The sequence below is a fragment of the Suillus paluster genome (genome assembly GCF_016628075.1).
Source record: "Suillus paluster strain FC165 chromosome Unknown EDB91scaffold_13, whole genome shotgun sequence".
In the NCBI taxonomy this organism is placed as follows: domain Eukaryota; kingdom Fungi; phylum Basidiomycota; class Agaricomycetes; order Boletales; family Suillaceae; genus Suillus; species Suillus paluster.
In genome coordinates this window covers 198,082-218,317 of record NW_024537573.1, presented here as the reverse complement: position 1 = coordinate 218,317, position 20,236 = coordinate 198,082, and the positions used below count along the sequence as shown (strand labels likewise).

General features: G+C 49.0%; 8 protein-coding genes across 8 annotated transcripts; 3 read left to right on the top strand and 5 right to left on the bottom strand.

Moving 5' to 3' along the window:
- Positions 1-470: 470 nt before the first annotated feature.
- On the bottom strand, positions 471-1,933 carry EDB91DRAFT_130012 (uncharacterized protein). The gene has a single exon (XM_041324971.1). It carries the CDS (start codon positions 1,867-1,869, stop codon positions 643-645), a length of 1,227 nt encoding a protein of 408 aa, XP_041179583.1. The 5' UTR covers positions 1,870-1,933; the 3' UTR covers positions 471-642.
- Positions 1,934-2,014: 81 nt separating this feature from the next.
- Positions 2,015-5,238, bottom strand: EDB91DRAFT_1119273 (uncharacterized protein). The gene is made up of 18 exons (XM_041318140.1): positions 4,974-5,238; positions 4,835-4,925; positions 4,765-4,774; positions 4,580-4,705; positions 4,452-4,530; positions 4,286-4,402; positions 4,181-4,238; positions 4,066-4,128; positions 3,915-4,014; positions 3,758-3,855; positions 3,471-3,701; positions 3,334-3,410; positions 3,176-3,281; positions 2,920-3,126; positions 2,728-2,874; positions 2,591-2,671; positions 2,463-2,534; positions 2,015-2,410 (listed from the first exon to the last, which is right to left on the bottom strand). Exons 1-18 carry the CDS (start codon positions 5,006-5,008, stop codon positions 2,264-2,266), a joined length of 1,845 nt encoding a protein of 614 aa, XP_041179582.1. The 5' UTR covers positions 5,009-5,238; the 3' UTR covers positions 2,015-2,263.
- A 63-nt stretch (positions 5,239-5,301) lies between these two features.
- On the top strand, positions 5,302-8,129 carry EDB91DRAFT_1268450 (structure-specific recognition protein-domain-containing protein; the record flags this gene model as incomplete). Its single annotated transcript, XM_041324533.1, has 8 exons — positions 5,302-5,356; positions 5,409-5,584; positions 5,632-5,737; positions 5,787-6,286; positions 6,333-6,436; positions 6,490-6,612; positions 6,670-7,097; positions 7,148-8,129. The coding sequence occupies 8 exons, from the start codon at positions 5,302-5,304 to the stop codon at positions 7,660-7,662; spliced, it is 2,007 nt and encodes a 668-aa protein (XP_041179581.1). The 3' UTR covers positions 7,663-8,129.
- Positions 7,839-9,747, bottom strand: EDB91DRAFT_1049633 (uncharacterized protein; the record flags this gene model as incomplete). The annotated part of the gene is made up of 5 exons (XM_041313477.1): positions 7,839-8,066; positions 8,116-8,322; positions 8,371-8,493; positions 8,544-8,662; positions 8,715-9,747. 5 exons carry the CDS (start codon positions 9,745-9,747, stop codon positions 7,839-7,841), a joined length of 1,710 nt encoding a protein of 569 aa, XP_041179580.1.
- Positions 9,748-11,877: 2,130 nt separating this feature from the next.
- On the top strand, positions 11,878-14,056 carry EDB91DRAFT_129480 (uncharacterized protein). Its single transcript, XM_041324899.1, has 10 exons — positions 11,878-12,437; positions 12,511-12,601; positions 12,663-12,806; positions 12,860-12,894; positions 12,947-13,009; positions 13,074-13,153; positions 13,202-13,302; positions 13,357-13,530; positions 13,586-13,672; positions 13,725-14,056. Exons 1-10 carry the CDS (start codon positions 12,058-12,060, stop codon positions 13,854-13,856), a joined length of 1,287 nt encoding a protein of 428 aa, XP_041179579.1. The 5' UTR covers positions 11,878-12,057; the 3' UTR covers positions 13,857-14,056.
- Positions 14,057-14,316: 260 nt separating this feature from the next.
- EDB91DRAFT_1246017 (uncharacterized protein) lies at positions 14,317-15,254 on the bottom strand (the record flags this gene model as incomplete). The annotated part of the gene is made up of 2 exons (XM_041322611.1): positions 14,317-15,082; positions 15,133-15,254. 2 exons carry the CDS (start codon positions 15,252-15,254, stop codon positions 14,317-14,319), a joined length of 888 nt encoding a protein of 295 aa, XP_041179578.1.
- A 164-nt stretch (positions 15,255-15,418) lies between these two features.
- EDB91DRAFT_1119205 (uncharacterized protein) lies at positions 15,419-17,557 on the top strand. Its single transcript, XM_041318139.1, has 5 exons — positions 15,419-16,111; positions 16,173-16,433; positions 16,487-16,677; positions 16,728-16,986; positions 17,047-17,557. The coding sequence occupies exons 1-5, from the start codon at positions 15,547-15,549 to the stop codon at positions 17,307-17,309; spliced, it is 1,539 nt and encodes a 512-aa protein (XP_041179577.1). The 5' UTR covers positions 15,419-15,546; the 3' UTR covers positions 17,310-17,557.
- Positions 17,558-19,377, bottom strand: EDB91DRAFT_1119203 (major intrinsic protein superfamily membrane channel protein). Its single transcript, XM_041318138.1, has 9 exons — positions 19,196-19,377; positions 18,954-19,149; positions 18,835-18,901; positions 18,689-18,722; positions 18,579-18,598; positions 18,331-18,525; positions 18,259-18,282; positions 17,976-18,186; positions 17,558-17,913 (listed from the first exon to the last, which is right to left on the bottom strand). Exons 2-9 carry the CDS (start codon positions 19,100-19,102, stop codon positions 17,783-17,785), a joined length of 831 nt encoding a protein of 276 aa, XP_041179576.1. The 5' UTR covers positions 19,103-19,149; positions 19,196-19,377; the 3' UTR covers positions 17,558-17,782.
- Between the last annotated feature and the right edge of the window lie 859 nt (positions 19,378-20,236).

Here is a 20,236-nt window from a genome sequence, read left to right as displayed (position 1 = left end):
CCCTGCAACGACAGCTGTCAGTGAATTGGCTAAAGTGGCATGACTCGGAGCGGTAGAAATCTGAACGAATTGGATTGGACCCCAAGCCTGAAACTAGAAATACGATTATAGTCGAAGATTGAGCGCAAGAGAAGTGTACGTCGGCACCACCGAAGAGTGCACGTCGACGGGGTATATGATGAAGTAAGTAATACTAACAGTACAACAGATCTAATAGTCTTTCTCGAAACGCAAGATAATGACCAATACATACGACTTAAATACACAACGGGGAGGACCATGAAGCTCACGACTTCCATTTTGCATTGCTCTTCTTCTTGTTTGTGCTAGCAGACCCCTTGGAACCACGAACAGGAGATGGAGTACCAGGCGTTCGCCCCCTCCCCGCGGTCCGCTGGCCCTGGTATTTTTCCTCATATGATCGACCAGGATGAACCCCCTTTCGGCGCTCACTCTTTCTCGCGTCCTTGCCGGAACCTATGGGACTTGTAGGCCGCCTGCGCCTTCTATCATTTTCTACCACACCACCGTCATGGTCCACGGGTGTACGTTCATCGTCCGTTTGGAAAGAGAGCGGCGTTACAGACGCCCCTCGTAGTCCCCAGGGGTGAGAAAAACCTGGTGGGTGCGCACTCCATGGAGCTATCGGTGGCGGAGGCATGTGAGGCGACCCGTAAGACAACATCGTTGCGGATAGAGCATATGACAATTGTTGCATGGCTTGGTAGAGAAGGTATTGCGGTGGTTGTGTGGGGTCGACAGAGGGGGAGGCAAATGGGTGAACTTCAGTTCGCGGCGTATGAGATGCAAAACGGGTGCTTGCTGTAGTTGAAGGAGTATCGGGTACTGCAGACGGGAGCTTCGGTAAATGATTGCGCAGACTGTGAAGGTGGCTACATTACCTAGAGTACTTTCAGATGATGTACCACGTTGCGAAAGGGATAGAGGAGATTTTCGTTTCGAAGAGGACGACGGAGATGGAGAAAAGTGTCGTTGAGAAGGGGATGGAGAACTGCTTCGTTGAGAAGGAGATGGAGAAATGCATCGTTGAGAAAAGGATAGAGAAATGCTTTGTTGAGAAGGAGATGGAGAGGGTGTTCGCTTTCGTTTTCCGACTCGTGAGGGTCGCTCGAGGAGCGCGGCAAACTCCTCATCAGAATCAGGGGACTCGAGGATTTTTTGCTCACCTTCCGCAATGTCCTGTTCAGATTCATTGCGGGCGATGCGGTATACAGCACTAGCCTCGTCGTGCTGCCATATGCTAAGCTCATCCTCAGAATCCTCTTCTTCTGAGACGGCTGCATCCTCTGGTTCAACAATCTCTAGCCGCTCTTCATCTTCCTCTGACTCGTGCAAGGCCTCTCGTAGCGCGGCTAGTTCTTCCATAGACATATCGTCTTCACCGTCCTCATCCCCCAACAACTCTCTTCGTCTCTTTTCAGCTTCCAGAAAGTCATCGAGATCGTCGGCGTCTGTTGTTGCTGAAAGAGGTGGCACCGCACGGAGCAGCTCAGAAGTTGAAGCCATGGTACCGTCGGTTCCAGAACCCCGCCGGACGGGTAGAGTGTCCAATTCATCGAGGTCATCATCCTGATCCTGTGCGCCGTCCTCCTGCTCCTGCTCCTGATCTTGGTCGTCTTGACTAGCATCAGGAGCAAAATGGCCAAAATCATAGTCCTTTCCGTTCTTTAGTACTCCTCTGTCACTGATTATGGCGCCGCTGTAGAGGTCAACTATGTCATCTTCATCGAGACGTTTGTTGTAGCGTTCGGCAAGCTGAGCCCAGACGTTAAGAACGCGATAAGTAGATTTGGATAGACGGGAACGTTTCGCAGGCGGACGATATGAAGGGGAGGCATGAGGTGTCATGAGATCTAAGGCCTTTGGGTTACTTTCACAGTTGTGTAGAGTTTGCGTCCGGGTACCGCCACACAAACAACAACAATTCAAACACCGCAACTTTGACTGCAACACCATTTCCATGGATCGAGTAATACTTCGAATTCAATACTAACACGGAGACAACTTCCATCAGGCCACGCTGAAGACTTCAATGTCAGCCCTTCCGAGTACCTTTTTAACTGCAACAGACTTTGAGTTTATAGACACACGTGAGACGCACGTTGGTGGACGACAGCTCCAAGCTTGTATTTTGTGGATGTGAATTACATGTAAATACTGTGTATTCATACGTAAGTTGAGGACAACTGATAGCAAGTACACTGCAGCAGAAATTTCTGGTCTACGGATCTATTGCTTCACACTATGCAAAAACATCTTGGAGCCAAGTATCATAGTCATACTCGGGTTCTCCGACCTCATTGGTTGTCGATGGTATCACCTCTCTCAAGTAGTCGACTGCACTCAAGGGCAACTGAGCCAGCCGCATATCGAGCTCAGTTACAAAAGGCTGGAGAAAGGAGTTTCATCAGCGCACAAGCTGCCATATGAAAGTGACGTACTTTGTCGCCCGCAATTCCACGGAATGATTCGCGCAGTTGCTCTGGCGACGTTTGATCCTCCGTTATGTCGACCTTGGGTGACATGTCTGTAAGATCGTAACTTAACAACAGAGAGAAACTCGGCGCACCAAGAGATTGATGAAGGCTTCAAAGGTGACCGCGCCGTAATCTTGTAACAGCTGGTCGTATATATAAGTCATGTCTTCATCCTAATCGTTCATTGATTTGATTAGCAACGCAGCTATCCAGCTTACCATGCACTTACTGAGAATACAAGGCCTTGGCTAGCGAGAGCTGCACTCGTCTCTGTCAAGCTCAGCGTATTTGTCTCGTCGCGGTCGAAGTACCGGAAAGTGCTCTCAAATTGCTCCAGTTGTGCAGGAGTTAGGTTAGTCATATTTCGGGAGACAATCTGCGCTGCGTTAGTTAAGTAGGGCGCACTCGAAGAGATGCGGACCTGATTGTCAATAAAAGAGATCTTCTTCGCGATGCTCTGTGTCACAAGTCCTAGTTCAAACTCGAGGTCTTGGCACGTGAACACAGTGTAATCGTTCTCTTCTACATTTGCTACCGCGCAGTCTTGTTCTGCCTTTGCTACGCGCGTCAGCGCTTCAGATAATGTTGGTAGTCCGGTTTGAATTTCTCTGACTTGGTCTTGCTGAGTCTATTTCATTATACGTAAGACGTTGTCTCTTGGCAGGCTGGATACGAACCTCTAGTGGCCCCGCGACACCCGAGAGTTCCAATGATATGGCGTGCAGACGTTGCGAAAAATCATTAGCCAGATCCGCGAATTCCTTTCGCAAGGATTCTTTGATCCTGGGCTACCCATTGAACATCGAGAGCGAGCAATAGAAACTATATGACTGACTGTCGTATCTGTGCATTGATTGCCCTCGACCTTTTCGCTTCAGATTGAAGCAAGTCATTCCATGCATCGTCGAGGTCCTAGAACTCAAAGACACGTGATCAGGTTGAAAGTCAACCTACTGCATCTCAAATACCCACCGAGAGCGCAAGACCGGGAGGAGGAATGTATTCTCTCAGCCCGTAAGTCCGAAGCTTTGTTTGTATGTTCCCAAGGAGTGTAGTGACGTCCTGTCGCTCTGTGACCCATGTGCGTTTGGTCGTGTGTTTGTAAGCGGTAAAAGTGGCAGATTGTTCCTTTGCATCCGAATATGTGCCGGTGAAATGGCTAGTAGACCACTTTTTCTGAACCTCAGAAAGTGCATATAGGAGCTACGGGAAAAAAAAGGACGTGAGCTATGAGAAGTAAGTGATGTGAATAGACGCACAGCACGAGCTCGACGCTCGTAATCGTTTCTACTCGTCCAAACGGACTGCATCAGTTCTGCAAAATTTTCAACACGTCGGGAAACGGTTTCGGCTTGATCTAAGCAGGACATTAGTTACATATGATTTTGACGACCATTTTAGCTCCTCCTAACGTACCCATCGTTGAGAAAGCGTGGAAAAAACTTGCAATATAGGTCATGACACTACGTTCATCTGGACGCATCGAATCGCACAGGTCCTCTACCTCGAGGAGTTGCTGCGCAAGCCAAGTAAGTGCTTCCGCAAGCGTTACCTAATGCAAGCTTACGGGGATATCAAGATGATCTGCAGCCACTTGGAATGCTAGGCGAGTATTACCATGTCGATCGGACTGAACAGCGCAGTCAGATACAATATTCATGGATGACACTACTGCTACATACCTTATCAAGTTTGTCATAGTCCAAGAGATCGGGGCGATGGCAATGGATTAATGCACAGCTAGAAGAGTGTGTTAGAATCGTATTATAGTCAGGGAGTGTACTAACAGCGCGAGCCCGTCCGACCAACTTATAGAGAAGTCTTGTACGTCGACTTCTTTGTACGGCGCAGTTTTGCGTTGAGCCCAAAGCAGCAAGCCCTCCTTCGCCGAAAGGCCTTCCTCACTGAAACAGCCACATTCAATCAGGCATCTTCTTGTACGAGTTGCCTTACCTGATATCTGCGATAGTAAAACGCAAGACCAAGGTCCATATCATACCCAAAATTAGTTTCAAGTTGCCATCAATAATGTCTATCCAGCACGTTAGCTGGGTTCATTCCAACCGCACAGCACAACACGCCTTCTGGGCCGATATTTGTTAACTTGATACCACGTTGTCGTATGAATTCCAGTGCTTTGTTGACATTCTCCGCCTTCTGGACGCGCATTCGCGGGTTCTTATTGTATCTTCCGAGAGATGTATCGCCTGTACAACACACGAGCTATCCACACCATATAGAATCAGAATGACATACAAAATCTTACCCATTATTTCCTGTGCAAGACGGTACATAGATCATGATCGCTCAAACCAGAGGGCAAATTTCCCTCTTACCATGAGCTGGATCAAGCGCACACCGTCCGAAAGGTCTTGAACGAGCGAGTGCATGGGTGGGTACCCATTTGCTTCAAGTTTGGTGTTAAGCCTGCACGACAATATGAGCTGCTCCGTCAATGGAAGTTGGGTAGCTCACCACTTGCAGAAGGTTCTTTCTTGAGTTGAATCCATTGCAGTTGCCTGCTAGTTCGCAGTGTAATGTGGCCACCTCAATTTACCTGATTTAAGAGATCGACTCACAATTTAGTTCGACGTCAAGGCGTGCACCAAGAGATGCTTGTGGAAAATTAGCCCAATGGGCTAAGGAAGTAAGATGATGGCCAAGGCGTCACTGTGATGAACATGATATCAGATATATAAGGAAATCGCTTTAGTTTGGACGCGATGATTTGTCATTGAACGCGTCGAGACTACAACGTTCAACGTTAACCTCCATCTTTTGCTGACACCTTCTGCTGTCCGTTATGGCGACGACGCAGTTCGATAAAATCTATTATGGCCTGTCACCTGAAGTTGGAAGTAAGTAGTAGACTTTCGGTATCACATCCTGTACGGACTGACGCCTTGCCAGAATTTCGTGTGGCAGCAAGTGGAATGGCCTGGAAGGGCGAAGAGAATGACACAGTAACCGCAATACCGTCTGCAGAAATCAAATGGGTCCAATGGTATCGTGTTGCAAGGAACTTTCAGTTACGAGTAGGATTAAAGGACAGACGGCGAGAAACTTTTGATGGCTTCTTGCGAGAGGTTGGTACAGGCTTTTCGCGATGAGCTGCTGTTGAGGAGTCTTGCAGGATCACGATAAGCTCGCAGGTCTACTCAAACAGCACTTTGCAGTGACCCTGGAAGTCAAAGATGTCACATTCAAAGGCTGGAATTGGGGTGTAACGGACATCCAAGGTGTGGCACACTTAAGTCTCCTTTATTGCATCTCAGACATTCGTTCCAGGTCAAGATCTGGCGTTTCTCGTGTCTAATAAGACGGCATTTGAACTCCCCCTGAACCAAGTAGCGAACTCCAACATCGCTGGTCGCACTGAAGTGTCACTAGAATTCGCCCCATCAACTCCATCTGGAAAGAAACCTTCTCGCAGCGCTCCAGATGAGATGGTGGAGATTCGCTTCTATGTCCCTGGCACCCAAGCTCGTGCCCGAGGGTCGGACGCTGGCTCGCAGAAATCCGACGATGAGGAGGAGGGAGAGGAAATGAGCGCAGCACAAGCATTCCATGATGCCATCAAAGACAAAGCAGACATCGGTCAGGTTTCTGGAGACTTGGTCTTGAGTTTCGAAGAAGTTCTCGTCTTAACCCCTCGTGGACGATACGACGTTGACATGTTCCTCGACTTTCTACGTCTCCGTGGTAAGACGTACGACTACAAAATTTTATACTCCAGCATTGCACGGTTATTCCTCCTACCCAAAGATGACCAACATGTACTCTTCATCGTAAGGCATATCTACTTGATTTAACCTTAGACTAATAGCATTATAGCTAGGCTTAAGCACACCCATTCGGCAAGGACAGACAAGATATTCTTATCTTGTCATGCAATTTGCTCGGGAAGAGGAGACCACGGCAGAACTCAATATGTCAGAGTAAGTCACCCATCAATTTCTCAAAATGAATATGTCTAATATACATGAATCAGGGAAGACATCGAGAAGTATGACAGACTGAAAAAGAACTACGAAGATCCCACCTTTGAGGTCGTCTCGGGTGTTTTCCGTGCTCTATCCAAGAAAAAGATCATCAGCCTAGGGTCATTCAAAAGGTGAACAACCTCATCCTGGCACTTAGACTTTTGCTGACTTCTATGTTGCAATGTCAGTCGTGATGGTCACCCAGGCATTAAGGCCAACCTCAAAGCCGTGCAGGGTGACTTGTTCATGCTGGAGAAATACATATTCTTCGTTTCTAAACAACCGACTCTCATCGAAATATCCGACATCCATCAGTGTGTCTTCTCTCGGGTTGGTGCAAGCATGGGCGCCACTGCAGCTCGCACCTTTGATCTGAAGATTGTGACCAAGGGTGGCCCAGAGTACACATTCACGTCGATCAACAAAGAGGAGCACGAGCCAGTCGAGGCTTATCTCAAGGACAAGAAGGTGAAGTTGAAGAACGAGATGGTGCCCGATGTCGATATGCTGGCCGCTGGTGGCGACTCCTCTGACGAGGAAATGCAGAGTGTTGCCAGTAGTGGGGACGAGGCACCCAAGCCGAGGTTGGGTGGTGATGACGAAGATAGCGAAGAAGGTGCGAATTTTCTTCTATAATATGCGTCGCCTCTCACCCCGGTGTTGTAGATGAAGACTTCCAGGCCTCTTCCACGGACGAAGGTTCTCCGAGTGAAAGTGACTCGGATTCTGACGGCGGAGTTACTGCCTCTGACGCTAGCGGAGATCGCGAGCTAGCAAATGCTGCGAAAGGAAAGAAGAAATTGACGAAGAAGAAGGCGAAAGGCAAGACAGATGGTAGTGAGGCAGGGGATGATGAAGACAAACCCAAGAAGAAGGCGAAGGGCAAGTCAGGTGGTGGTGAGGCAGGGGCTAGTGAAGACAAACCCAAGAAGAAGGCGAAGGGCAAGGCAGCTGGTAGTGAGGCAGGCGATGATGAAGAGAAGCCCAAGAAAACAGCGCCCAAACCTAAGCCGAAGCCCAAAGCCAAGAAACAGGACGATGATGCCATGGATGTTGATGAGGACGAGGAGCCAAAAGCAAAGCCGAAACCAAAACCAAAACCAAAACCCAAAGCTTCCGGTCTTAAGGAAGGCGAGGAGGACGAACCCGTCAAGAAGAAACCCAAGGTATCTTCAGATTGAAACCCGTCATGTACTTATATTTGTTCCTTACTCTTCTCCTTGCTAATCATCATGATTTCAACATTATACACATTTGTATCGAATACGACTACAGAAGTACGTAGTTACAGCTTGCATATGCAATATGCAAGTACACGAACAGTAGATGCGGGGTATATTCAGTACACAAATGCACATCATGACATAACATCTCCTTTGTGTTTGGCCAGGAGGGAGCCAGGTTCGAATGTGACGCCAGCGGTGGCGGATGCGCTGAAGGGAGCCGAGACATTTACAAGAGGCTGACTAGGGCGTGCAGAAACGGACTGTTTTCTTGTTTGAGACCGAGATAGCGTATTGGAGATCGAGGTGGAATCCCCTGGTTTTGCGAATAGGACATGTCGTTCCTGGAATAGAACGTAGGACTAGACGGCGATGAACAATAGGTTTAGAGGATCGGGTGCGGAAGCTTACTCGCGCGACAAGGATAGCTTCCATCCATCTCTCACCGTCCTTTTGGTTGCATGACAAGATGTGAACATAGTCCGACATATTCTCGAATAGTGAGATGTTGTCAGTAGATTTGATGGCAAAAACAAACGGTTTAGGAGACTTGTGTTTTCTGGTGACATAGTACGCATCGAAATTCGAGAGTGAGCATAGGAAAGTCTCATCCTTTCCCTGTGACTATGTGGGTTCGATTTGAGACATCAAACAGGGATAACGTACTGTGTCGCGCTTGGACAACCACAAACTGTGTTCTCGCAACTCCATCCAGCGTTTGCTCCACTTGCCCTTCTTGGTCTCCCATTCCACATAACCGCGGTTTGTAGGTGAGCTTGTGGGTAGGTTCTACGCCACCAGTTCATTAGATTTCGGGTGATCGCAAGCGAGAAACTTACTGAACGGCTCAAGAACGGTGCCAGGTAGGTACGTCTGATCACAAAGGCATTAAGGAGTTTGTCTTTGTTCCAAGATGAAGTGACATCTGAGAGTAGCTCATAACTTCGGATAGGGCGTTCTGTAATCGCGTGAGTCAATTTATATCCACAGAAGATGTAAAATTTGCCCACCCATGCCAAAGTCATTCGCGAGCTCGAACAGCATCCAGCCCCCCGTATGATCCAACGATCCTTGGCTTGCAACCAAGGCAATGACATCACCAGCGTTGGTATTGGGGGTAATTTCAACCATATTAAATCTTTGCATATCTCCGACGAAGACCCGTTGCTGAGTGACCTGCACTTTCATCACAGGCAAAGGCTGAGCCCGTGGATGTACCAGCTCCACGGGAGGGCGTTGAAAAACACGCTGTTCGACATCCTGGTCTATGGAGACGCGAGGAATCGTTGGTGTTGGCCTCCTACTATCCTCGCTTGCGCGAGCAGACCTTAAATGCGGCTCCGAGCCATTGCGACTCTCCAGACCGTCTCTGGATGGACGAGAGACCGACTTATCCCGACGCAGAGGCGGGTCTTCTGGTCTCCGCGAAGTAGTCGTCGGTCTACGTCCGAGGAGTTGCGATGAAGATGACTCTAGACGTGGCTGAGTTGTATCCACCGTTCTTCCCTCTGAACGGCGGAAAGATCGCATGGACCTTAATTGCCGATCTTGTGGAGGTTTGTCGGTGTTATAAGCCGGAACGTGTTGGAGGAATGCCATCTCGTCCACGCCTTGCGGACGGAGACTCCGTGGGCCAGAACCAGGAACGGGTGCTCTTGCAGATAGTGATGCAGAAGCTATTCCGTTATAGGAAGGTAGTGCGGTCGAAGGGGGCGCTACCATTTGAAGGCTCGCTAATTTCGTCGCCAAGTCATCAACTGGGAAAGGCTCGATGGGAGCTGGTCTACCACGAGTCCTCTCACCTCTTGATACAGCAGGCAAGGGCGCAGCGGACGCAGAATGTTGTCGGCCATGTATTACAGTGTGAGGAAGGGCAGGAACGGGAGGCCGTTCGGATGACATTGCTGCGCGAGTGCTCTTCGCACGCTCCATCTTCCGTTTGTGGCGCTCATCACGCAGCTGCCTCCGAATAGACTTTTGGGCCGTGAGCGCCGTAGGCATGCTTTGAGCGAGTGGTACATCATCATCTGAACCTGAAATCATTCTTGAGTGGACGGAACGTGTGCGAGATTGCGGCCGAGAGGAGTGTCCGTTCGAAATTCCATCCACACTATAGTAAACGGTACCGGTGTCTTCCTCATCTGAAGACGAGCTGTAGTCCGAGTCACTCCATGCTGGTGAACGTGTGCTCGGTCTACGTCCTTTGTCCCCATCATCCCCACCACCCCCATGACCGTACCTTCCAGAACCATGGTTTCCCGGATGCCTCCCCCCCTCTCTTCCTCCGTATCCACGATCCCGTCTGTCCTCATCATGACCTCGCCCTGGAGGCGGCCCACGTTTTTCAGATGTGCCGTCACTGTCACGTGGTACATCTTCAAGTCTTGGCGACGAACGTAGCTTGTTGTTTTGAAGCAGGTTGTTTAGGACACCAGGCATAGTGTGAACAGGCGATGCAAGGTCCGAATATGTGTCAGGAGAGTAAAGAGAGGTGTAGGGTGTGGGTGTAATTTCCGGGGAAGGGGCTCTAGACCTAACCTTTGAAGGTGGGTCCAAATCTGAATCCGAATAATCAGGGTGTGGTTGGGTGTAGTAGTCGAAATCAGAATGGTAGCTGAGAGGATCATCTTCATCTATGCCATCGTCCTCGTGAGCGAAAGACATATCGGAAGCCTGAGCGTGGCTCACAGAAATGCTATTTTGGTCGGGCAAAGTTTTGGACCACGAGGAGGATAGTATGGATGAAGAACGTGAGAGCGCAGATGAAGAGGGCTCAGACCCCGTAAATGAGAGCGACGGAAGTGAATCAATGTCGGTATCATTATGCTGTACCGAAACTGGTCTCCCATTGGTGGAATGAGAGCTACTCCCGGAATCATCCGAATCAGTGTTTATTTTCTCCGTTGTGAACGAACATGATGCCGAGAGGGTATCTCCTAAGATGAGAGTGAAATCTTGTCTAGTATCCAACGGTATCTGTGGGACCGTAGCTGCGCGGCGCGGCTGAGAGGGCCCTGCTATTGGTTCCGCAGAAGAAGCCAGTGCAGGGCCGAGATGGGTACTGGGTTTCATGTTCCATGGTTCATGTGGTAATCGAGCGCCAGGGGTTCCCTTACGAGGCTGATGACAGTCATTAATGCGAGCACTTAATCGTCAGCAACGTCACAAAACACGTACTTTGCGGGGAATGCCAACGTTCATCTGAGCTAGGGTATACAAAGAGGGTAATGACGGTCGAGGGGAAAATGCTGGTCTTGTGTGGGCGGGACGGACTTGTCCGTGACCCGATGACTTCGGACGTTTAGGTGTACTACGTTGAAGGTATGCTTGCGATGGAAGTAGTACAGTAGATGATCTCGGAGGATACAATGCAACAGAAGGACTAGAAGATGGAATCACAGAAGGGGATGGGCGCAAGTTGGCAAATGGATCCTCGTCCAATAAGGGAGGTGACGCAGCAGGGATAGGGATGTTGGGAACTTCCGAGGAAGTAGGATTACCGGGGAGCGTAACCGCTGAGAGGGAACGAGCTCGTGATGCGCTACTTGAGGGAGAATGGGATGTTTGGAAAAACGCTGGAGTAAGTAATGACTGTAGTGAAGGTCGTTTCGTAGGAAACTTGACGTGAAGTAGGCCGATCTTCTTCGAAGACGGGGACGGTTTTGGCTCAGACGAGAGTGGGTCCGAGGGGTCTTCCATTATTGAGGCAGACCAATCTGGGGAGAAAGCAAAGGATTCGTGGCTCTGAGTCTGGGAACATAGATGAGCACTTTGCCGCGGGGTCTTATGTCACGGAGGAACTATGAAGACGTGAAATTATCACGTTTCATGCCATGGTTGCTAGCAGGAGCACGTGATCAAGTAGCACTAGCGAGGCCTCAGGCGAACATTGTTCAGATCAATAATCATGACCACCAGGGCATCAACGGACTGCGCCACGGACTTCAAAGACCGCCCAGGGCCTTTACAAATTTAAAAACAACACGTACCTGAAGCGGAGACTCCTCTGCCCGAAAGCATGCAGTGACCTTGCTGATAGTTCCCATTGCCTCGCTATCCCACTGGTAGTTTATCGAGTTTATCGCCCAGCTAAAACAAGCTCCAGCGCCTGTAGGTGCTAAGCCGCCGCCTAAGCGTGACAGTCCATCCCTGAACACAATATGCGTCTCGTTTTGGGAGCCTGTGAGAGTCTGCTGAAAATGGGTGACGGTGGGAAACGTGGATAAGAGCATGCGTGTCCTCGGATCAAAAATGATGAACTAGGGTGATTAGTCTTTTTGTCGCTGGAGATAATTACAAGTTGGAGAAAAATACGATAGAACAAGGTTGCAAGGAACAAGGTGTAAGTTGACAATGAATTTTCGAGAGATCGAGGTCAAGTTGAACTGGGGTCAATATTATGTAATGCACTCCCTCCAGGTTGATCGGCTTCCAAGTAAGTACTGCATTTCACCGTTTGACAACCACGGGCCCCTCCATATGCCTCGAGAGCTACCTGGATTGTACTGGGATGAAGAGAAACAACGTTACTTTCCTCTATCTTCGACTCGGAGGCCCCACATTGTGCCCCCCAGCACCTCACATCTACCTACCAAGCCACAATCAGCACCTCCGAAGGCTACGGGGGACTCCCACAATGACCCGGGAAAACGGCGTAAAACTCGGTCTCTCTTGCGCGCAAGTGAAGATGCCAGGTCCAGCCTCCGCACCGCTCATAAAAATAAGTTGATGCAGTAAGTCTCCCCTTCCGTTTAGGTCTCGTTAATACCTGACATGACTACTTTCGAATTCCGTTGTGGCGCACAGCCAGATTTCATGCTCCCAAGTCGTGCAGACGTCCCATGTCACATCATCATCTACGGTATCACTCACACACAGCGCCATCACTGCCTTCCAGGTACGACTATCATCATTAATATTTTTGCATTCATATTCATGGTGGCCGGTTTTGTGGTAAGACTGCATCCTACAATAACAGCGTCTACAGTTTTGCAGGGGACACAGGAGGATGGTTTTATTCGTCATTGATTGATCGAAGCGAGCCAACCACAGGGTACCACACCTCACATGGCTGGCGTCCAGAGTTCAGTCTCTCCTCGGAGGCAAGCACTTAGCTGCTCACTGTGAAAAATATTTCACACGCCTCATCCGTCAGATCTCTTCTATATGCATATCTGGTTCCCGCTGCATGTCAGTATGACCGACCTTTGATTCCTTGCATCCACTTAATCATGTGATCTAGTGCAACCTCTTTTGGTCCAGATAGCAAAATATTGCACCTTCCCCTTGACTCGGAAACAGAAGAGTACCGATTCTTCGAGATTATCCGCTTCATCGTAACTTATTCTTATTTCCTCCGTGCTGCGCAGTATCCGTGTGACTCGTGTGAATAATCGATCTGTGCGCGACGTATGGACAGCTGATTTTCAAGGTACCCGTCTGGTGCTGGGTATGTCCGATGTATGTGGACCGTTTTCCTATGCTTAAACAATGACAGGCACAAACGATCAGGCTGTTGTCATCGATGACGTTGCTGACCGAGCAACTGTCTGTTTTTTGAAAACGGGTAGCGACATATTTGCCGTCGCCCAAGATAATGTATGCTACAGCGCGTCATAGTCCCTACCTCGATTGCCCTAATGTCTTTCATAGAATATTATTTATACAGGATCCCGCGCTGGTATCGTCCAACGCTTTGACAGTCGCATAACTAGCACCAAGGGCGATCGCATTTTTAACGACCAATGGACGATCCAGAACAATTCGGTGACGAACCTCAAGATTATTTATGACTGGCAACTTCTCACGAGTAATATCGACGGAAGCGTATGTATCATCTATGCATACGACTTGTGATAGGGTTTACTGAGCTTGACATCAGCTGGCAGTGTTTGACCTTAGATTCCCTGTCAATCGGACGCCTATAATGTCGTTTACAGGCAATATTAATACATACACCACAAAGACAGTAAGACTGCACCGTCCTCCTTAATTCTAAATTTTCATATGACCTTGCACAGCCTATCGCCGTTGATCCCCATGAACAATTTCTCTTCGCGGCTGGCCAGGACCGCCGCATTCGCCTAGTGGTCTCTCCGTGCAGGAGGCCCGCCGCTTGTTTCGCCTGCCAGCGTGTTTCAGAAGCCGTTTGAAGATCCAATCCGGGCGCTCCAGGTTGTTGAGGAAGAAGAGGGCGCTCTTGGCTTGTGGGCCACGTCGGGGTCAGCGATCTACAAGTATAACCTAGGTCAAAGGATGGAAGAAGAGTCTCAGGCGATGCGGTGCTGATCACAAAAGCCAGCTTTTTTTTGTTCACAAGTATGCTCTGCTTTTGTGTGACATGCAGGCAACGTCCCCAGGTAGGCCCAGGTAAGAAGATTCGCCGTCGACAGACTAGTGAATCACTAAGATACCACCGTTCGTAAAAAGTACAAAGCGAATATATTTAGTGGATCACTGCTGGTCGAGCGTGAGGACTTCCTACAGAACCTGCCGAGGAACTCGAACAAACAATCTCTCTACAAACCCGCCCGGAACGCTTCTTCGTGCTGCAAGGACATCAAATTTTGGAAATGAGTCTAGACGGTCTCGGAGCGCACCTTTCGCGCAGCCTCAATGGCTGGGAGATAACGAGTCTCGTGCAAAATCGAGTGCCTCTTCTGCCTGCATGGCGTGCAGGAAAGACAACCTTGCGGGAAAAGATACAGGCAAAGCAATTGGTGAATGCATCGGCATGGTGGAAAGGGTGAAATCCGGAGACAATACAGTGCTGAGGCTCGAAGGACTATGCATCGGGGATGACGTGGCGATTGGTGAAAACTCCGGCATTCCGGCAGCGTCGCAGATGGCATCACAAGGCGTCGGAAGGAAGAACGCTGAAAAGTCTGGGTATCGGTTGTGAAGCGGGTCCCTGGAGTATCGCCACTTTCTTGTATTCCGCGGGAAGGCGTTCTCTTCTCCCAAGGACGAGTAGCATGAGGAAGACGAACTTGAACTGGATCTGGACCCCAAAGCAGATGGCGCGCCTGGAATGTAGCCGAGGAAACGGGGGTCGACTGATTGCGGGAGAACCTGAGTGTAACTGGGATGCAGCATTCGCCTGGAGTAATATTTGACCGCTTGGCCGTTGACCGAAGCGAGAAGTGTGTCTAACGGCGGAAGAATATCTGACGTTCCCGGGGACAAGACAGGATGCGCAGGAGAGGGACCTTGGGACCTTGACGTATCAGAGTGAATCGTGGTGTCAGATCGTGGCACAATCAGCTTTATTGTATGCATTAGCGATCCCCCACGGCGCGTCGGAGTAGAACCACCGAGAGGGCGAGAGCCTGATCGTTTGTTGTACCTAATAAACCAGTTCCTGATCCAAACTTCATCCCTGTAATATAGGTTCGCTGGGAGGGTAAGCAGTATTGAAGTTAAACCTACAAGCCAGTCTCCACAGCCAGTCTACGTCTTTGAGAAGCTGACGGCCGAGGCTCTTCTGCGTGCATGTTCTTTAGGATGTCTACTTGCCATTCTTTTGCGCGGACAGCCTGCTTTTTGGTCATGGTGAGGGCGGCACAGTTCTGAATCTGAATGAGAAAAATAATGCGAGGACTTGAATGAGGCTCCAGTTTCTGAGAGTACTGTACTAGAACTTGCTCGATGATTCACAGAATGGATGAGTTGCGAAACCAGCCCGCGGTTTCGATCAGATCAAAGCCGGCGGCGAGCCACGTGACGGCTAAAATTAGATCATCGCAATCCTGCTTAACACCTGCCTAAGTAGTGCCGAGCAATTAAGCTAAGTAATACTCAAGCGTTCCTCCAGGAACGTATCCTCCCGCTCTTTTGTCCCTCATGGCACAGGCCATCGCACCTGGTCGTCGGTCGAGCTTGGACTCTCTGGCAGACTCATCGATAAATTCGCCAACCTCGCCAGCGTCTCCGTATTCACCATCTGCCAGTATATCCGTCCTTGATTCATCTTCAGCGCTTGTACTCCTTTCAAACCAAGATGACCAGGACTCTTTTGACTTCAGTAGCGATGAAGAACAAGAGGAACATGACCCACAGCTGGAGATTGTTAAGCTTGTCATACCTCCTCTTCCGGCTACCACCGTCTTTCTGTACCTTCTGGCGCCATATCTTAGGCTTGGTGCCATTCTCGTGCCAACCGGGATCTTCCCTCTGAAATTCGGTCTTTTACACCTCTTTGTTGCTGCAGCGTTATCACTCTTTTCTCGCAATCTATGGTTCCTTCTGGCAAGGTATCTACGGAAATCTACGGCGGAGGAAATATTCCTTGAGATAGTCGCAAAAGGTATTAGTAGGGCCAAGCGTAGAAGACGTGAAAGGATTCGACGTTTGCTTCTCTGCGTCACTGGATTGTTCCGAATTCTATTGGCATCTATGTATTTATGTGGTCAGTCATACCATAACCACGTCGCCGTCTCCCATGTCTGACTTTGTTATTTAAATAAAAGCATCTGTGAACGCCGTCTATCCACTTCTACTCGCGGCACTTCCCGTACAAACCCGACTAATCACCACTTTAGTGTCGAGCCTGCTTATATCTGTTGTATCTCTTCCCAAATCTCTAGCGGATAAGCAAGTGATTTGCACAACATGGCTATCGATAATCTTGTACACCGCATCGTTGGTTGCCGTGCTGTACAACCATACCACTGGCACCGCGATGCCAAGCCCAACTCTGCTGCAACGTGGCGTTCTCTGGAATGATACCAGTAAGTATGTGATGATATTTCCTTGTTCGTTACAAATTGATTCTATTTCGTAGCGTCTATCGCGTTTTCGTTTGCGACTTCTTTAACAGTCCCCCTATCTGCTTCTCTGGCTGGTCGACCTTCTGCTCCATCGAACAAAACGGGTAGAGGAACGTATTTCCAGATGCTGAGCATCTTATCGACAATCTTCGCGATTATCCTTATACTACCATCTATGTTGATGGCTTCCTCGCGCAATGTTCCAGTATGGTTTCCCGCTCTTTAAAAAAATACTGCTGCTGACGTCAAGACAAGGGAACATTCAGTGATACACGTAATATCATAGTCCACGTCCTCGGGGCATCTTCTCTCTTGTTGGCCATCCCTTCCGTATTGGTTTCTATCCCTCCCCTCCCTGTTCCCCTCGCTGTACGGAGAGTTTGCAAATTGGACGTCAGCAAGGTCACTCTCATATTTGTTGTTGTATTGCTCAGCTTAGCCCCTCCATCAATGGCGACAATTCTTAATGACCTCACTCTGTTCTTGGCCCTCACTGGAACCTATTTTCTTCCAGGTCCGTGCGCTCAGCGGGTTATTTTTCAGCGGGGTTGTGCTTACATATACTCTTCCACAGCCTGGGCACACATTATTATTCATTATTTCCGGCGGCCTATATCCATCGTGATACCTCACTCGGTCCCGAACACGCCACAAACTATACACACACCTTCTCCTCCACCAAGTCCAGACCCCCTTCTCCAGCGCAAAGAGAAGCTACTTCAGCGAAGACGGCTCGGGAGGCGAGTATTATGGGATGTCGGTGTTTGGTTGCTGCTGTTACCCATCAGCCTATTCGGAACGGTTTGGGCGGGTGGCCGATTGTTCAGAAAATGGTAGCTTTCGGCACTGCCTACAGTTCTACAGAATAGCCTTTGCATATTTTCGGAGTCAAGCTTTGGTTCAATTGTCACCTGTCGCACTACTGCGCATTCCGCATCACCCGCACTTCACCCTGAACAGTGGACATTTAGAATAGGTCATATCTGTGTGGACTTGTGGTCATCCGATAAGTTTGATTTGTATTTAGAACGCGGAAGGTACAATTACATGTGCCCCAATTTTGTCATTGGGGCAACGAAACTTGAAGATCCGATGCTGCAAGGCATTTGCTAGGTCACCTTCGTAGCAAGTTAAAAATGTATCGTCCAGAATCATGCATGCTATCGTGACAAAAGTTTCATTCAAGCGCTCTCGATTCCCACAGGGAGCTTTCCTCTTTGTCCCGGGCAGGCATGAAGGTGGCGCTCTATGGTCTGGGCGTTACTAGTACGAAACAAAATCAGCGGCGGCCCGTGCCCTTCCAGATGAACCTACGGTTTATTTATAATGCTTTCGCAACCTCCGAATACTAGCACATCATATGTGAATGCACCAAATAGCATTCCGATGACCGGGCCAAGCACATTGCACCATAACCAATAATGGTTGCGGTACGTGAACACTGACAACGGGGCAAAAGAATCAAGCTATCATCCATCCACATCGAGGTTGGCCCCGACTTACCTGCGCTTCCATAGCCTGCGGCTGCTGTGAAAACCCTCGGCCCAAAATCCCGAGCAGGATTCAGGGAATAGCTCGTGTTCATACCGAGAGAGGTCCCAAGGCCGAGCACCGCAATGAACAGGGCAAGAGGAACGAGACCCTGTGGCGGTGGATTATTGTTCTTGTCATTAACACAGAGTATACTAATCATCAACAACGCCGAGCCCAAGAACTATTTCAGAAGGTGGCTCAGCATTCCTCACGAACAAGAGAACGGGTAATCCTTGCCTCAGAAAAGAAGCACGAAACAGGGGGTCAGGAAGCTCGCCTATGAAGTTATCAGTGAAAGGGCGGCGCGAGTAAGTAAAGATCGCACAGCATACGTGGCAAAGAGATCTCCAGAACCACTGATAGTTCGGATACCAGGCCCACCTTCTACTATGTCTATGGCATGGAAGTAGTTGGCATAAACGATACCAGCACCACAAAATCCGCCCAATAGCTGAGCGAAGATGTAGACTGGCACCTTTTTCCAAGGAAACCCCCGGAAAACTGCCAGAGCAAACGTGACCTGCGGAATTACTATTCAGGAGATAATACGTGAAAAGTAAGAGTACAATTTACTGCGGGGTTTATGTGTCCTCCTAGATATGCCTCCTGCGGTCCAAACCCCGAGTGCGACGCCTGACAATATTGTCAGAGACATTTTGTAATCGTGAGTGAGGATGTCTGACCTGCGGCCCAGCCGAAATTGAGTGAAAGAAAATCCTATATTTGAAGGTCATGAACGATAAATACAGAGCGCAAGTAGCATCCACTCACTCCTCTTGGGACCGCTTCAACATTCGAATTGATTGATAGAAAGAATTGACAATTCGACACCAGTACCGAAGATCACGAGGATCATAGTGCCTAGAAACTCAGCCGCTGGTTCACGGATCGCATACCTGGACAGCGTAATGTGAAATCTCATACAACTTATCGATATATATTTTGTACCTGAATTTCGACCACCTGTTAGGAAACATCGTACAGTGATCGCAGTCGGCAATGTTAACTGTTTCGGTCGGGGTGATGCCTCCTTGCTTGTCGTAAAAGCTGACACTCTCCGTGCGTACTTCCGCTGACTTCTCGAGAATTTCTGCCATGATCGCTGGGTATACAAGTCCAAAGGGTTAGTACCACGGAGAAGGATCTAAAGAATCATATTTATACGCCATAGATGATGTTTTGTTACGTACATAGCCTGGTGCGGGACTTCGAGCATATTCAGATACTCCAACGAACAGCAGGATCGCAGATGTCACATGACCGTCGATGGAACAAGTTAGTCCCCCCTATAAGACCTTATACGAAGGAATACAGCCGTTCCTTCTTTAATATTGGAACAAGTACAGTGAAGCCGTCCGACTTGATTGATAAGTCTCGATATGATGATGAAGACCCGGGGAGGCAACTACTCATGTGAGGTCTCATGATTTCGGCTGAGTGAAGAAACCAAATGGAGCGATTCCACAATTGCCTGGTTCTCGACATAAGCATGATTATCATCAGAAATTCTACTAACAGGTACCGAGGGAGTGGGCCCATTGTGATCGATGACCCCTGATGACACCGTCTTGCGCGTGGACCAGTGGGCCAGCAAGATAACTGCCCCTCATCCGGGCGCTCAGGGAAGCCGCACTCTGCTTGTTCGAAAATGGAATTATGATATCGAGAATAGATGGCCAGATTCACTGTATCTCTTTGAAAGCCACTCGTTGTTCAAATGATGGAGCCAATAGAGTAAGTATTCCATCGCGGGGATGAGACTGCGACTCAACGTACGACACGGGGAGTCGACTCATGCGATGCATCTGAATCAGTAATGAACGAAAGTGATACATGACTGACCAGACCACGATATCGTATCAGCAGGGTCAGGCATAGTAGTAGTGACAGCTTAGAAAAGACTTCCCTCTTTGATCCGGTCACAGTCTACTTGGTCGGAAGGCACTTGATTCAGAGAAGTTCGAACGCATGCTCGCGCGATTCGCCGAGTCGTCGTTTCGTGGTGTATTGAATGAGGCAATGATCTGCACTATCATAGTAGTGCCTCTAGTACTAGTGTCTCCCGCGAAGCTTCCCACCAGAAGGTCAACACAAATCAATATTCATTCAATAGAACAAAAACTCACCTTTCTTTATACATACAGAGGATACAAAGCTCAGCGGGACCAAGTGTTTGCGATCATAAACAAGTTCTTTGACGTACTAAAGTGTCGGAATGAGTTCCAGTTGAA

Excerpts from the sequence above, each read along its gene's own strand:
- EDB91DRAFT_129480 (XM_041324899.1), top strand. The coding sequence starts at position 12,058 with ATGAATTTTCGAGAGATCGAGGTCAAGTTGAACTGGGGTCAATATTAT. Across the intron at positions 13,010-13,073 it reads CTTGACTCGGAAACAGAAGA|TATCCGTGTGACTCGTGTGA; the intron begins GTACCGATTCTT and ends CGTGCTGCGCAG. Across the intron at positions 13,303-13,356 it reads TTGCCGTCGCCCAAGATAAT|AATATTATTTATACAGGATC; the intron begins GTATGCTACAGC and ends TGTCTTTCATAG.
- EDB91DRAFT_130012 (XM_041324971.1), bottom strand. The coding sequence starts at position 1,869 with ATGACACCTCATGCCTCCCCTTCATATCGTCCGCCTGCGAAACGTTCC.
- EDB91DRAFT_1119203 (XM_041318138.1), bottom strand. The coding sequence starts at position 19,102 with ATGGCAGAAATTCTCGAGAAGTCAGCGGAAGTACGCACGGAGAGTGTC. Across the intron at positions 18,599-18,688 it reads CAATTTCGGCTGGGCCGCAG|GAGGACACATAAACCCCGCA; the intron begins GTCAGACATCCT and ends AGGCATATCTAG. Across the intron at positions 17,914-17,975 it reads CGCAGGCTATGGAAGCGCAG|TGTTCACGTACCGCAACCAT; the intron begins GTAAGTCGGGGC and ends CCCCGTTGTCAG.
- EDB91DRAFT_1119205 (XM_041318139.1), top strand. The coding sequence starts at position 15,547 with ATGGCACAGGCCATCGCACCTGGTCGTCGGTCGAGCTTGGACTCTCTG. Across the intron at positions 16,678-16,727 it reads CTTCCTCGCGCAATGTTCCA|GGAACATTCAGTGATACACG; the intron begins GTATGGTTTCCC and ends CGTCAAGACAAG. Across the intron at positions 16,987-17,046 it reads TGGAACCTATTTTCTTCCAG|CCTGGGCACACATTATTATT; the intron begins GTCCGTGCGCTC and ends ACTCTTCCACAG.
- EDB91DRAFT_1119273 (XM_041318140.1), bottom strand. The coding sequence starts at position 5,008 with ATGGATTCAACTCAAGAAAGAACCTTCTGCAAGTG. Across the intron at positions 2,875-2,919 it reads TCTCTTTTATTGACAATCAG|ATTGTCTCCCGAAATATGAC; the intron begins GTCCGCATCTCT and ends AACGCAGCGCAG. Across the intron at positions 2,411-2,462 it reads GTGGAATTGCGGGCGACAAA|CCTTTTGTAACTGAGCTCGA; the intron begins GTACGTCACTTT and ends TCCTTTCTCCAG.